The sequence below is a fragment of the Coccinella septempunctata genome, chromosome 2, assembly GCF_907165205.1.
Source record: "Coccinella septempunctata chromosome 2, icCocSept1.1, whole genome shotgun sequence".
Classification (NCBI taxonomy): domain Eukaryota; kingdom Metazoa; phylum Arthropoda; class Insecta; order Coleoptera; family Coccinellidae; genus Coccinella; species Coccinella septempunctata.
Window position 1 is genome coordinate 46,118,382 of NC_058190.1, and position 13,223 is coordinate 46,131,604.

Consider the following 13,223-nt stretch of genomic DNA (forward strand, 5'->3'; position numbering starts at 1 on the left):
GGCTTACACCTCTAAAAGCTTACGAAAGGAAAGGAAAATAAAATACTTTCGGCGATCTGAGTAGTGCATCAACTTACCCCTCCTGGTAAGTACCCCCCTGTAAGTACCACAGATCTGAGGTAAGTACCAGAGATATGACTTCTCTGGTAAGTACTCTAGCCCAAGAACAAGAACGGCTATTCAATGATTGAAAAAATTTTTTAATTCGTTTGTGTCTATGGTCTTCAAACATTTGCAAATTGCAATAAATATTTATTTCATTTGTCTGCATTTAAAATAATAAATTTATTTATGATATTTATATTATTCAATGACCGCACATTATAGCTGTATTCGGGTTCGGCTTTTGGACGGTCCGAAAATTGTTCTAGGACTGCGCAAAACTGTTGCGCCCTAGTATAAAATCCTCTGCGCAGTTCTAGAACCATCCTCGGACCGTCCAAAAGCCGAACCCGAATACAGCTATTACAGTTGTGATCTGTGAATGGCATTTAGAATGATTTCATTTAAATACAAGAAATTCATCTCATATGAAAGGAAAATCAGTTGAAATGTTGTATTAGTCAGATCGAAAAAAATTTATCTCTAGTAAATCTATCAGTGTGAATGGAAACAATGAAAATTTAAGAAAAGTAAAGTGATAGTGAAATGTTCAACTTTATAGCTTCGAAGGTTTGAATGAATATAACCTATCAACCTTTTCTGGTTGATATTTAAAAATTGTGAACCGAAAATGGGAACGATATCGAAATATTCCCTCACAGCTTTCGAAATTTTAAATGAAGCTTACACTGCGGTTGGGGCAGGGCTCTTTGGAATGGCAAAGTTACTGGTTGATGGTTTCGACACAAGTAATTTTTTTAGAACAGCGGCTATGATTGGTTTAACAGGATCTTGTTTGATGTATGCTCTTCACAACACAGAAAAATTGACACCGTCATCCAAAAATGTAATTTTCATAACAGGATGTGACTCTGGTTTGGGATTTTCATTTGCCCAACATATGGCAGATATAGGTTTCACTGTCATCGCTGGATTTTTGAATCTGAAGTCGCAAGGTGCTCAAGTAATAAAAGAGAAATATTCTGAAGATCAAATAGTTCCACTTCTCTTAGATTTAACGGATCATAATAACATCACTGAGGTAGTGAAATATGTAGAGATATTTTTAGATGCTAATAGATACAGTGAGTAACTAGCATTATTCATGTTAACTTGGAAGTATGTCAGATTACTAAATAATGATAAATATTCAAGTCTCTTTATATTACAGATTTATATGCTGTTGTGAATAATGCTGCAATAATGATTTTTGGAGAGTTTGAATGGTTAACTCAGAAACATATATCTCAACAAATGAACGTTAATTTGCTAGGCCCAATGATGATGACAAAGGAGTTTCTTCCCTTATTAAGAAAATATAGAGGTTGATAATATAAAATATTCATTTTTTCAATATATATGTAAAATAAATTTCCATTTTAGGTAGAATTATAAACATAAGTAGTCATTGTAGTAATCAGAGTCTCCCGGGACTTTCTGTATATGGTGCAACTAAATATGGATTGAAGGGCTGGAGTGAAGCTCTCAGATTAGAAACCGCAAAGTATGGAATTAAAGTAGTGAATTTAATTCCTGGATCTTTCACGACTCAGAGCAATATTATGGCAAACCAACCAAAATATGCAGATGAAATGTATGTCAACATGTCCAAAGAACAAAAATCCTTTTACAACAGATATTTCAGAGAATATCACACATACTTAACAGTCATCAAGCCCCCTTCAGAAGTTAGGAAAGTTCAAGATCCTAAACTCTACGAGTTATTTGAAGAAGCTCTTTTAAATGTTTCACCAAGAATTGTTTACAAAAATGAGCCATGGAGATATTTAATTTATCACTCATTATTTTACTGGAGTCCTACAACAATTAAGGACTTTTTTATTGAAAAATTTATGCATATACCAAAGTATACAAAATCTGAAATTGATATAATAGCTTAAAGTGAACTCAAAGAACAAAATTTTTTTATACAATAATTCTTTCTATAAAGATTTACTTTCGGAACCTCCATGATGTTATTGAAATTTTCTGGGGAAAAATTAACAATTTTCATGTTTGATTTTTTAATAATAATACTTCGGCCAATAAACTGTTGTTTTCATCTTTTGATAAATCAATATATTCACATCTGAAGGTATCGCTAAACACATTTAAAAATAAATCAGCAGCTTCATTGACACTGAAACTTTTTTGAAGTTCTTTAGACAAGCTTGTTACACCTTTTCCTTCGATGCCACAGGGAACTATATGTTCAAACCATTTAAGCACATCTAAAGAACAGTTAAGGGCTAACCCATGAGTTGTGATATATCGACTACCATGTACGCCTATTGCACAAACTTTTTTATCATTTATCCAAACTCCTGTATGTTCACAAGTATAAGCATTCAGATTCAGTAAATCACAGAGGCTGATAATTGTTTTTTCTAAAGATGCTATGTAGCACTTCATAGTTAATTTGAACTCTTTTAAATTCAAAATAGGGTAGGCTATCAATTGACCAGGACCATGAAAAGTTATTAAACCACCTCTATTTGTTCTATGAAAGTCGGCCCCAAGTGTTCTCAGTTTCTTTTCTACGTTTTCGTCATAAGTTGATGATCTTAAACCAACTGTATACACAGGCTTGTGCTCCAAAAGAAGTAAAGTATTTTGGTTCTCGGCCAAAATATGTTTTCTTGCCATGAAACATTGCAGCTTTAGGCCTGTTTCGTAACTCAACGTTCCTAGTTTCAATATTTTAACGAGTGGGGACATAACCACTCTTTTTAACAAGATTAAGAACAAAATAAATAAAAGGGACTGAAAAGAAAAAATATCCTTTGGGTTAATTTTCAAAGAGCAATCTTTTCTTCTTCACACAAAACGGGAAATGGGGGATATTCTGTGGTCAGCGCTAAAAAATTAACCTTACCTTAATCAGAGACCTCAATTGAGAAAATTTACAAACAATACACGAAAATGTCCAAAGCGGCTTCTAGATTGAAAAATATGAAAAAATCAGTTGAAAAAATTAAGCACGGACATATAAGAACGAATATTCCAGCCGGATTAGCATCTGCTGGTCCACCTTTGGGTCCAGTACTTGGGCAGGTAAATTAGCATCCATTCTATTAATAAAATAAGTTCCATGAACAAAAATTATCAATTTCAGAGAGGAATCAATATTGCTGCGTTTTGTAAAGATTTTAATGAGAAAACGAAAGATATCAAAGAAGGAATACCATTACCAACGAAAGTTTTTGTTAACCCTGATCGTAGCTATGAACTTATTATTCACAAACCTCCTGTAGTTTATTATTTGAAACAAGCTGCTGGAATTCAGAAAGCCGCACTAAAAGGTTACTGCACGTTATTGTTTTGAATATACTCTCAAATTAAGTGTTTATAGGGGGAGATGAAATAGCTGGTATGGTTACATTGAAACATGTTTACGAGATAGCTAAAATAAAACAGGAGGATCCACCTCTACAGATTAAGCCTCTTCAACAAATTTGTGAAATGATATGTGGAACAGCTAGGTCATGTGGAATTAAAGTTGTTAAAAGTTTAGATGCCAAAGAATATAGTGAATTTTTAGAGAAAAGGAAACAGTTTGTGGAGGAAGTTCAAAAAGAACTCCAAGAAAAGAAAGAAGTTAAAATGTTGAGAACAGGATAACTGGTAGATACATTCTAATGTAGAGGTAATAAATTCATTTACTCAAATTGCCGATTTTTAGTCACTCCCTTTTTAATTAAACATCTGAGAATTCCTTTTTTGATTTAGAATTTCAATGGCAGATTAGATAAATATTATCCAACAAAAATATTTCTTTTTATTTTTTATATGTGGTATTTGAAACAAGTTCAGACCTCGCCCCTTTTAATTTAAATGAACTTCTCCTTGGAAGTTGTATATATGTAATATATGCTCTTATTAATAAAACTTTTGAAATATAATGCTTATCAATGAACTGAAAATTTTTGAACATGAGGAACACTTCACTAAATGAACCAATTAACATTGCTTCTTCCGTCTTTTTTCAATATGTTTCTGAAGTTTATTCGACTTTTTCAATTCTTCATATTTATTCAGAAGTTCACCCACCCTCTTTTCAGCTGAAACAGAATATGAAATTAATAATAATTGCGATAAATGATAATTTGTACTCACATTTCCTTTTGAATATTGGTTTTTCACCTTTCTGAAGTTTTTCCCTGATTTCCCTACTCTCTTCTAATTTTTGTAGTTCTAGTTTTTCTGTCTTTTCTGCTTCTCTTATTTGGTTACCTATCCTTTGAATTAAAAATTTGATCTGTGTTTTCCTTTCAGGATCAGAAGTTATAGCCAATTCCTTCTCCAATTCTTTTTTCTCATTTTTCCTCATATCATTAATAAATTTATAATTTTCTCTGAATTCTTTGCCATCATAATCACCACACATTGAGTCGAATCGTGGATCACGTGGTACATTTTTCTTAGTTCTTACGGAAGGAAGCTGTGCCCTAACTCGAATTTTAGAACTCATTTCTCTCGGCCGGTTTTTGTTTGTTCTCTTGAAGTCAGTTTTTGGTTTATTAGTTTTTATTCCTAAGACCACTTGATTATACACCTTTGCTCCAATTTTTTCCTTCAACTTCTGTATATCTTCGAAAGACATATTGGATAGTTGTTTCCTGATTTTGGACTGCAAATGTTTGATAAATTGATGAAATTAGTAACATTCATTACGCTAGCATACACAATATGATGAGAAAGTTATGTAGCTGGAATGGGGTATTTTCCTAAATTTCAAAATATATATCAACGAAATCCTCATATCTCAAATATATGGAAAAGTATTTTTTTTCTATTTTAACAGTTGTATTTTGCCTGTTTTTAATTACGGAAATTCACATCGCGGAGGCATTCTCCCAGAAACATTCTACGTCACTTTTACAATCCGGCATCGTTGGAACACTCATCAATGTTTCTCATCAAATTTTCTGATCTCCATATATTATTGCGTCTATGGTTGTGTATTGCCATCAATGCTCATCAATGTTTTCTGATCTCCATAGACTTGATAATATATTATTGAGTCTATGGTTGTTTATTGTCAGTTAATATTCGATCTTCCTTGGGCTGTTATTGTTGATGAAAGAAGGCATTGCTGATATATTTTATAGGTTCCTAAAGTCATCAATATGAAAAAGTTTACAGGTGGTAAATTTTCACTGCTTGCTTTTGAAAAATTCGACTCCATTTCCACAAGTTATAACAATCTGACAAGAACGTTTAAAACAATGTCAGAAACTGTCATCGGTTTCAGGAAGATATAATTCTGTATCTTGGAACATAAATACATAAATGCATTTATGTTCCAAGTTCTATATAATATCCTCTTGATCAGTTCCGATGTTGTCGAATTCACAAAAATTACTAGACTCTAGTAAAGGCATTCTACGTCACAAGCTCTCACAAATTTTTTTTCAAAGGCTATATTTTCTTTCCTACTGAATTTTGAGTGGAACCTTTTATGTGGTGACTAACCAATGGAAAATGGTTTCCAAAAATAATTTTTAATTCGTTTTTTGAGTTTTAGGAAAATACCCCATTATAGTAGTACTGTAATACATTATATAAAACTTCGTAAATACCCTTTTGTTATCTTCAGATTCCATTTCTGGCGAGACTTCAAGGTCAAGTGGATGTTCACCTTCGGAAGTCGATTCGTTTTCTGAGTTTTTAGGATCCATTTTCTTCGAATATTCCAAATAAAACAATATAACGTGAGGAAATCAAAAAAATTAATTGTTTATCTCGAAGATTGGTTTGTCTATGATTGGTTTATTCGTTTATTGGTTAGCCATAGATTTAGGTTTGAGTATCCAATTTGGTTAAAGCATAGAACAGTCAAAGAATTGTTGCTTTTCTTCTAACTTTTGTCTATAACTTGTTGTTTCTCGATGGTTCTTGATTATGTCACATTGACTTTTGTAGTTAACCTCAATCTTTATTATTTTTTGAAGTAAAAATAACAAAGAGTCGAAATGACCAATTCTCCTGATAAATTTGGAGCTGTAAAAGGCTTTGTTAATCGAAATTTAGTGCTTATTGTGATGGTCCCTATGTTGATAACCTTACATTGGGGTTGGTTTACCCTCCAAAAGAATCCTAACTTGGTCGATCAGTCGAACAGAAAGAATCCTTTCGATATAGTACGTAGCACTGCACATTTCTACTCTTTTACTGAAATATGTTTATATTTTCTCAGGTTATGAAAAACATCAAAAATAAATGGGGCGATAAAAAAGCAGATGAGAAAGATTCTTGAAGTGATCAATCACTAGTGGAAATTTAGTTACTTGTTTGTAAACTTTTATGATATTGATTTTTTCTGATTGTAAGGAGTCAAAATCAAATGTGCTTATTTTTGTCATTAAACACTATCATTGGTTCAATCGGCTCCTGTTTACTTTAGCGGCCACCTTATATTTTTCTCATTCATTTACTTTAGTGCACACCTGTGATTTTGACATTGATACATGAATGCTTTGATTTGATTTGAAACCCATTTGATTTTTGAACATATTTTATCCTTGGAAAAAGTATGAGCTCACTAATTGTTCTAATTAATCGATAAAATATATTTACACACATAATAAATTTATAATTTCATAGTTAACGACAAGAAAAGTTTTCAGTCCAATCAACACCAATTATTTCTTAAGAAAACCAAGTTTTTGTCAAATATTTGGTAGATGATCCATTTTAGCCTTCTGTTGAATGGTCTGCTTCAATGGGCTCATCAGTTTGTTTGAACCAAGCTGAGGTAATATTGCATTATTGGAATTCTGCAAAAAAAATTTCACTATATTATATTCAAGATCAACATTTTTATTTCTCACCCTTGAACCTCTCGATATTTTTTCGGTATTTTGAACTTCGTTCTCTTCAACTTTGAAGTGGAAATTGGCGAAATATTCGTGACCTAACAACTCACTGCAGGTCCATCTTTTAGAGGGATCTTTATCCAGACATTTCTGAAAAAATTGTTGATTAATTGTGAGTTTTATGTTTCTTGATCTTTATGCATTGTTGTTGAGATTCGTAATATCAAATTCTCTGACTATACCTTCAAAAAGTCGATGGTGGTCTCACTAGTGGTGGGGAATTTCGATTCCAGCGGTATTAGTTGTTGCGGTGTGGGCAAAATTATACCTTGGAAAAAATCGTTATTCTTGAAAGCTTGCATATGTCTTGGTAAAAGGTCCCCTACCGTGCATCTGATCAAGTACAGCTGATCAACATCGGATTTTCCAGGCCATATCGCTTCCCCTCTTATTAGTTCTGCTAGAACGCATCCTGAAAATGGGATTTCTTGGTGTATTCAAGTAGGATAATAACGTATTCCAAAATTGAATTCGCTATTTGATAATTAGCAAAAGGTCATAAAATAGGATATGTGCATATACCTATAGCCCATACATCTACAGGAGTTCCATACTGAGTGTCACCTACTAGTAATTCTGGAGATCTATACCAGCGGGTTGCAACGTAGTCGGTGTAATTTTCTCCAGGACCTAGAAATATAATATTCTTCATCCTCCTTTACTTCTGAATAGTTAAGGGTTCTTCATACTTTCTTGTCAATTAATCTCATTGAAACATGTTGAAATAAACGGCATTTTCATCGTGAAATGAATGTAAAATACTAGATGATGCAATACAAGTTTTTGTTTCTGGTTTTGTTTACTCCCGCAGGATCATACTTCCAGAAAAAACCCTATATGTGCGAAACTGATTGTCAACTAAAACCTTATTTGGAAAAAACAGTCCCCAATATTACAAAAATGTGAGTAACTGGCAATTCAAAATGCCTTTTCATAAATGAGCGCGCATTTCATCCCATAATACATTTGGAATATCTAACTTTGGGTCCTTTGTATATGAACAGAATGTTTTTATAAGTTCAAAAAGAGTGATGATGAATCAAAACTCACTCAACATTCTGGCGAATCCAAAATCGCAGAGTTTGACTATCCCAGTCGATGTAAGTAGAATATTTTCCGGCTTTATGTCTCGGTGAATACAGCCGTGGTGGTGACAATACGCGACTGCCTTCAACGTTTGCCATACGATCTGCTGGGTCAGCAGATCCGGACATCCCCTAGGGAACCTCTCCAATTCGTTGAGTACCGTTCTTTCACAGAATTCGAACACGAGGTGGAGCCTCCTCTTCCTCCTGAACACCTCTATGAGGTTGATCAGGTTGGGATGCTTGAGGTTCTGCAAATAAAGAGAGAAAAACTCTTACTTTTTGCACATAATAAAATTTTCAGTATTGCTGTATATACGCATGTGGAGAGGAGTATTATAGACACAAAATATATGGTTCTTATGTCTCAATTAAAAAATTATGAGTCAACCTTTTTTTTTCATATCTGCCACCTACCTTGAGAAGCCTGATTTCCCTCAGAGCTATTTTTCTAATCAAGGGATCTTCCTCACTTTCAGTGAACTTTTTTATCGCAACTATCTCCCCTGTGTCCCTGCTCCTGCATTTGTATACCACTCCGTAACTTCCTTCGCCAAGCTTTCCCAGCTTTTCATACCTCTCCATATTCTTCGATGAAGTCCTGGTTCTGAAACAACGCAAAATTTTCATAAAAAAAAAAATTATTTGTTCGTATGAGATTTCACATGACATCAAGTGATGATAGGCGGTCAATTTTTAACCGAGCAGTTGGTCTTAAAAGGGTTATATTTGAATATGCCAACCAGATTTCTGTTGATCTTCGGAGAACTTGTCTATCTACGAAAGTTTTTCGTGTTTCATTCCGAACAATTCACGAAACGAGTCTTCATCAACTCGCTGTAGCAACTCGAAGAGTAAGTTATGGAAGTTTATCTTAAATTGAAACGAAAAACTCACCTCCAAACCACCACTTCGAGCACTTCTTGAAAAAAGGTTGTACTAGATCCGTTCATAGGTTCATAAGTGAACAGTACATCGATCACGCTACTATTTGTGAAGGAACATGGGACGCATATACAGTATTTAAACCCTCATAAAGTAATAAATATGCCGATTGAACCGTTATAACTTATCGGACTACTTACAAACGGAGTTTCACTGTATAATTTTCACGTGAATAATTCATAATGGAAATCGATATCTGCCATTTCCCCCTTTATCGTTTTGATTGATACGAAAAAGAAAATGCCCACTTTATTACTTGAACGAATGAAGAATTAGGAAAGGGTGTAAAATTGAGAATTTATCAATACTTTTTTTCACTTTATGATGGGCAGATGGCAATCACTTGAAAGTCGTCTACTGCCAATTAGATTGGTTCCTTTCTTGGGTCTTTTGTGAAAACATTTAAATATTCCAAATTTAAAGTGATACATATTCTGAAAGAGCAACTCTTCTAGTAATAAATCTGAGAATTTCATTCATCTCGGCGCAACCGTTCGGTCTTGACGAATTTTTAACTGAACCCATATTTTTCAGGATTTTTCGAAGATCAGCTTTCGAGTCGTTTTTTATCTCTCAATAAAAGTAACCGTAGATGGAAATGTGATACATATATTGAAAGAGCAACTCTTTTAGTAATAAAACTGAGAATTTCATCCATCTAGGTGCAACTGTTCGGTCTTGACGAATTTTTAACTGAACCCATCTTTTCCAGGATTTTTCGAAGGTCAGCTTTCGAGTCGTTTTTAAAAGTAACCGTAGATGGAAATCTACTACATATTCTGAAAGAGTAACTCTTCTAGTAGTAAATCTGAGAATTTCATCCATCTAGATGTAACCGTTCGGTCTTGACGAATTTTCAACTGAACCCATTTTTCGAAGGTCAAATTTCGAACCACGTATCTCCCAGAAAAATCATCGCAGAGCTTAGTATGCTACATATTCTGGAATAGCAACTCTTCTAATTCTAATTATCGAAATTTCATTGACCTCTGTAATCTGTGCTAATAGAGACAGTTTTGATTCTGAAAGAGACATCAAAAAGGTCATCATATTGATTTCCCAGGAACATGAGTAAAAATCGAACGAGCCGAACAATTTGTACTCACGTTAGGGCTATTTACTGCACCACGAAATTATTGTATACCGCACGACATCAGAATTATGACCCTCTGACATTAACAGTGAGACGGAAGAAAATACCTTTGAACTCTGGGAGAATAGTTTCACAGGAGTTAATATATGATGGACAACAAGAGATATTTTATCGTTTCGTACATGAAAGTTGTTGGGAAATGAGGTAATGTTTTTGTAGAATATCAAGCTTTCCAACTACTTTGACTTGATTTCAAGATCAATCAACGTTAAACAGGGTCTGGATGAATGGTTGCGAAAAAATAGCAGAAAAAAGTTATATGAGAGACCCTCACTATTTATCTATAAGGAATGACCACCAAAATTTTCTCGAAACTATTCATAAAATATTTACTTCCAGCTATTCCACCCTTTTCCTTGAAAAAAGTTTGGAGCAGAATTTTTTTTAGGGTTAGGTTGATAAGAAGTCTTATGGAAAACTTCCCCGAAATGTGATAGTCAGAAATAAAAAAAATACAGATTTTTTTAGCACTTTTTAGTTTCCGACATAATCTTTGACGGTGTGACGGTGCAAAGACTGAAAAGCGAATGGTCGAGACTCTGTTTTCGAGCTAGTTTGAGTGTTGGAGAATTAGAAATGAACCATAATATTATAGATCAATACCCATAATGTAATAAACCAGAAACCTATTCCATATTTTTTATCCCTGAAACTTCTTTTGGATTTTTTAAGGTCAATGAGTTACTCATTTTATTATACTGGAAGTTTACGTAACGAAATAAAAAAAAACTGAAACTCATTTTATCGATGCATTTCCTTCCGATGTAATAGTTTTTCTTAACCACCTTGTATAAAGGTGCAAGGCCAGAGTTATTATGGGGACGTGTAGAGGTCACCCTTGAATAAAGTATTGCTTACTTTTTAATCTGACTTTGGTAATGATTCGTATTATTTTTTGGTATCGATTAAGTAATAAAAGCCACAACCGTCTATAGAGTAAACACATCGTGATGGTAGTGCTAGAAAATGCACAACAGATCATTAAGAGGAAGCTTTTCCATTTTAATTGGAGAAAAGTAAATACATACAACTGTTTGTTTAGAATTGGCTACAGTTTTTGTTATTGCCCTTATTTCCCAACTAGATTCGAGTCATTTCAGATTGTATTTCACAAGAAATAACACTTTCACATTTTCATCCTATTTTTTGTATTTTTTCTTGGTAATTTCGAACGGAAAAACAATAGCTACCATGTTGGCATAACTTCAGATTTTTCCATACTGCTCCTTATAGCCTAATTTAAATAGAGGATATGAAATATTTCAGATCGATTAATTTTTTAATTTGACGAACTATACATATGTTTTTTTTTTCGTCCACGTGAAGCCTTGGTGAAAGTCACAGCCATTTACAGAGAATCCCACTATAGATAGCTGTGGTAAAAATATCAATCGTGGAATTGAAAATTTGACCATACAGCTTCATTTATATTTTTCTATGTTCATATGCCCTGGTTTTAGTGGTTTTTAATACTTATGTAAGCCCTTTCTGGTGTAAATATAACTCATACTTTTGTAAATTAAATATTCTTTACTCGCTTATTCTCTTTCTACTAGTATTTCTAATATAGGTATATATCATTTTTCCCCATTCTCAGTATTTTCGTTGTCAGTTTTTATTTTCAATTCAATTCACTGTGTAGTGTTTGACTTTCTAATTTCTATAGACTGAGAAAGTTATTTGAAATAAAAGCAGCAAATAATTTTCATTTGATCGCAATAAATAATTTGCCTGATCGATATTATTGTTGAAGAGAAAAACTTTCATATAAAGGATAACAAAATTACCGAGAATCCAATAAACCAAGAGTCTATATTAATACTTATTGGTGAATGTGACTTCCGCTTCTTTCATACAACAGATACAACTATGTATATAATTTTTGTGCATAACAGATCAATATTCCCGAATTAACCTTAAACTTCCATGCAAAGTTAAGGTTGTTCTCACCTCTTCGGCAGCAATGGCTTCTGACTCCCCAATAACCATAACTTACTTCCATTGAACCATTTCTCCATTCGATTGCTTCATCTGACTCCGCAAAACTACCCATTCACCCCAAAGGAACGAACATACCACCCATTTTGGACTGTTTATATTTGGTTCCTATGGTAACAAATCAGCTAACCTTTGTACGATTGAATTCGGATAATTTTTCACGTGTAGATAATATCTGACATTGGACAAAGTGGAAGGACAAGCCTAATTGTCGATTTTTTCAAGGCTAGTTGATATCCGTACTAGAGTAGATGATGATCTTGATAAGGCCATATGAACGTAGAAATGAACTTGAAATTCGATCGATAACAGACGTTGATTTCTATGGAGATGAGTTGATATGATTTTCCCAGACATTGTGGTTGGATGAATCTAGTCAACCTTTCTCAGTACTCGTTAATTTTCTGTTTGTATTATTTGAAGAATCGCCCTGTAAATATTTTGATAATCCTCCAGATTATATAAGAAAGCCTTTTTACCTCAGCGAGGTTTGTAACCGTCTTTTTGTACCTATGAGATTCAACTCATGGTTGAACAATATTTCAGAAATTACTAAAGGTGTTGGTCACGGTTCCCAAATTTCCACCTTGATGGCTACAAAAGCAGTTGATTGAACGAAGACTGAGCTCTTAGACGACGTTTAAGCATAAAATCTGTATGAAAAGAAGTAAAGTTAGTTAAGGAAGTAATCTTGTTTTGAAGCCACTGTTAATTTGAAAAAATGGAAAAAGAAGCTTTGTTGTAATACTAAACTTTATGGTCTCCTGTAGTTTTGTCGTATCTGATACCTATAACGAGAAAATAAAATTTGAACGATTCTCTCGAAATCTTCAGAAACATCCAAATTGTCATAAAAATTCAGTCAGTAAGCTATGGTGAATCAATTCTTTGTTAGTTTTGACACATGGAATTAAACCCAGAATATTCTTTTAATATTGAATGAGTTTCCACAACTTGTTTTGATACCAACCCAAAAATTCAAACTTTAACATCCTGTATCTCGAAAACGAAACGTTTGCGATTCCATGGTTATGGGACTTTTTTCTTAAAATTACTTATTGA

The 13,223-nt window shown here is 33.5% G+C and overlaps 6 protein-coding genes across 7 annotated transcripts; 3 read left to right on the forward strand and 3 right to left on the reverse strand.

Annotated features, from left to right (window-relative positions):
* Positions 1-469: 469 nt before the first annotated feature.
* Positions 470-2,166, forward strand: LOC123307295 (retinol dehydrogenase 7-like). The gene is made up of 3 exons (XM_044889540.1): positions 470-1,187; positions 1,274-1,426; positions 1,486-2,166. Exons 1-3 carry the CDS (start codon positions 734-736, stop codon positions 2,001-2,003), a joined length of 1,125 nt encoding a protein of 374 aa, XP_044745475.1. The 5' UTR covers positions 470-733; the 3' UTR covers positions 2,004-2,166.
* Positions 2,110-2,951, reverse strand: LOC123307297 (putative lipoyltransferase 2, mitochondrial). The gene has a single exon (XM_044889542.1). It carries the CDS (start codon positions 2,818-2,820, stop codon positions 2,113-2,115), a length of 708 nt encoding a protein of 235 aa, XP_044745477.1. The 5' UTR covers positions 2,821-2,951; the 3' UTR covers positions 2,110-2,112.
* Positions 2,943-3,770, forward strand: LOC123307298 (39S ribosomal protein L11, mitochondrial). Its single transcript, XM_044889543.1, has 3 exons — positions 2,943-3,156; positions 3,218-3,404; positions 3,455-3,770. Exons 1-3 carry the CDS (start codon positions 3,025-3,027, stop codon positions 3,721-3,723), a joined length of 588 nt encoding a protein of 195 aa, XP_044745478.1. The 5' UTR covers positions 2,943-3,024; the 3' UTR covers positions 3,724-3,770.
* Positions 3,771-3,948: 178 nt separating this feature from the next.
* On the reverse strand, positions 3,949-5,857 carry LOC123307296 (ribosomal RNA processing protein 36 homolog). Its single transcript, XM_044889541.1, has 3 exons — positions 5,685-5,857; positions 4,219-4,732; positions 3,949-4,163 (listed from the first exon to the last, which is right to left on the reverse strand). The coding sequence occupies exons 1-3, from the start codon at positions 5,781-5,783 to the stop codon at positions 4,063-4,065; spliced, it is 714 nt and encodes a 237-aa protein (XP_044745476.1). The 5' UTR covers positions 5,784-5,857; the 3' UTR covers positions 3,949-4,062.
* Positions 5,858-6,014: 157 nt separating this feature from the next.
* LOC123307197 lies at positions 6,015-6,485 on the forward strand. Its single transcript, XM_044889416.1, has 2 exons — positions 6,015-6,245; positions 6,302-6,485. The coding sequence occupies exons 1-2, from the start codon at positions 6,078-6,080 to the stop codon at positions 6,359-6,361; spliced, it is 228 nt and encodes a 75-aa protein (XP_044745351.1). The 5' UTR covers positions 6,015-6,077; the 3' UTR covers positions 6,362-6,485.
* A 174-nt stretch (positions 6,486-6,659) lies between these two features.
* Positions 6,660-12,332, reverse strand: LOC123307196 (cyclin-dependent kinase-like 1). Of its 2 annotated transcripts, none has more exons than XM_044889414.1 (7): positions 12,114-12,332; positions 8,483-8,672; positions 8,031-8,316; positions 7,503-7,610; positions 7,163-7,392; positions 6,936-7,070; positions 6,660-6,881 (listed from the first exon to the last, which is right to left on the reverse strand). In XM_044889414.1, the coding sequence occupies exons 1-7, from the start codon at positions 12,179-12,181 to the stop codon at positions 6,774-6,776; spliced, it is 1,125 nt and encodes a 374-aa protein (XP_044745349.1). In that variant the 5' UTR covers positions 12,182-12,332; the 3' UTR covers positions 6,660-6,773. The 2 variants fall into 2 exon arrangements, with proteins under 2 accessions (XP_044745349.1, XP_044745350.1); XM_044889415.1 differs by lacking the exon at positions 12,114-12,332 and adding an exon at positions 8,963-9,013.
* Positions 12,333-13,223: the final 891 nt, after the last annotated feature.

Coding starts and splice junctions, on each gene's coding strand:
- LOC123307295 (XM_044889540.1), top strand. CDS start 734: ATGGGAACGATATCGAAATATTCCCTCACAGCTTTCGAAATTTTAAAT. Junction 1,188..1,273: donor TTTAGATGCTAATAGATACA/GTGAGTAACTAG, acceptor TTTATATTACAG/ATTTATATGCTGTTGTGAAT. Junction 1,427..1,485: donor CTTATTAAGAAAATATAGAG/GTTGATAATATA, acceptor TTTCCATTTTAG/GTAGAATTATAAACATAAGT.
- LOC123307297 (XM_044889542.1), bottom strand. CDS start 2,820: ATGTCCCCACTCGTTAAAATATTGAAACTAGGAACGTTGAGTTACGAA.
- LOC123307298 (XM_044889543.1), top strand. CDS start 3,025: ATGTCCAAAGCGGCTTCTAGATTGAAAAATATGAAAAAATCAGTTGAA. Junction 3,157..3,217: donor TGGGTCCAGTACTTGGGCAG/GTAAATTAGCAT, acceptor TATCAATTTCAG/AGAGGAATCAATATTGCTGC. Junction 3,405..3,454: donor TCAGAAAGCCGCACTAAAAG/GTTACTGCACGT, acceptor AAGTGTTTATAG/GGGGAGATGAAATAGCTGGT.
- LOC123307296 (XM_044889541.1), bottom strand. CDS start 5,783: ATGGATCCTAAAAACTCAGAAAACGAATCGACTTCCGAAGGTGAACAT. Junction 4,733..5,684: donor AATCTGAAGATAACAAAAGG/GTATTTACGAAG, acceptor AAACATTTGCAG/TCCAAAATCAGGAAACAACT. Junction 4,164..4,218: donor ACCAATATTCAAAAGGAAAT/GTGAGTACAAAT, acceptor ATTCTGTTTCAG/CTGAAAAGAGGGTGGGTGAA.
- LOC123307197 (XM_044889416.1), top strand. CDS start 6,078: ATGACCAATTCTCCTGATAAATTTGGAGCTGTAAAAGGCTTTGTTAAT. Junction 6,246..6,301: donor GAAAGAATCCTTTCGATATA/GTACGTAGCACT, acceptor ATATTTTCTCAG/GTTATGAAAAACATCAAAAA.
- LOC123307196 (XM_044889414.1), bottom strand. CDS start 12,181: ATGGAGAAATGGTTCAATGGAAGTAAGTTATGGTTATTGGGGAGTCAG. Junction 8,317..8,482: donor GGGAAATCAGGCTTCTCAAG/GTAGGTGGCAGA, acceptor CTTTATTTGCAG/AACCTCAAGCATCCCAACCT. Junction 7,611..8,030: donor TGGATTCGCCAGAATGTTGA/GTGAGTTTTGAT, acceptor TTATATTTCTAG/GTCCTGGAGAAAATTACACC.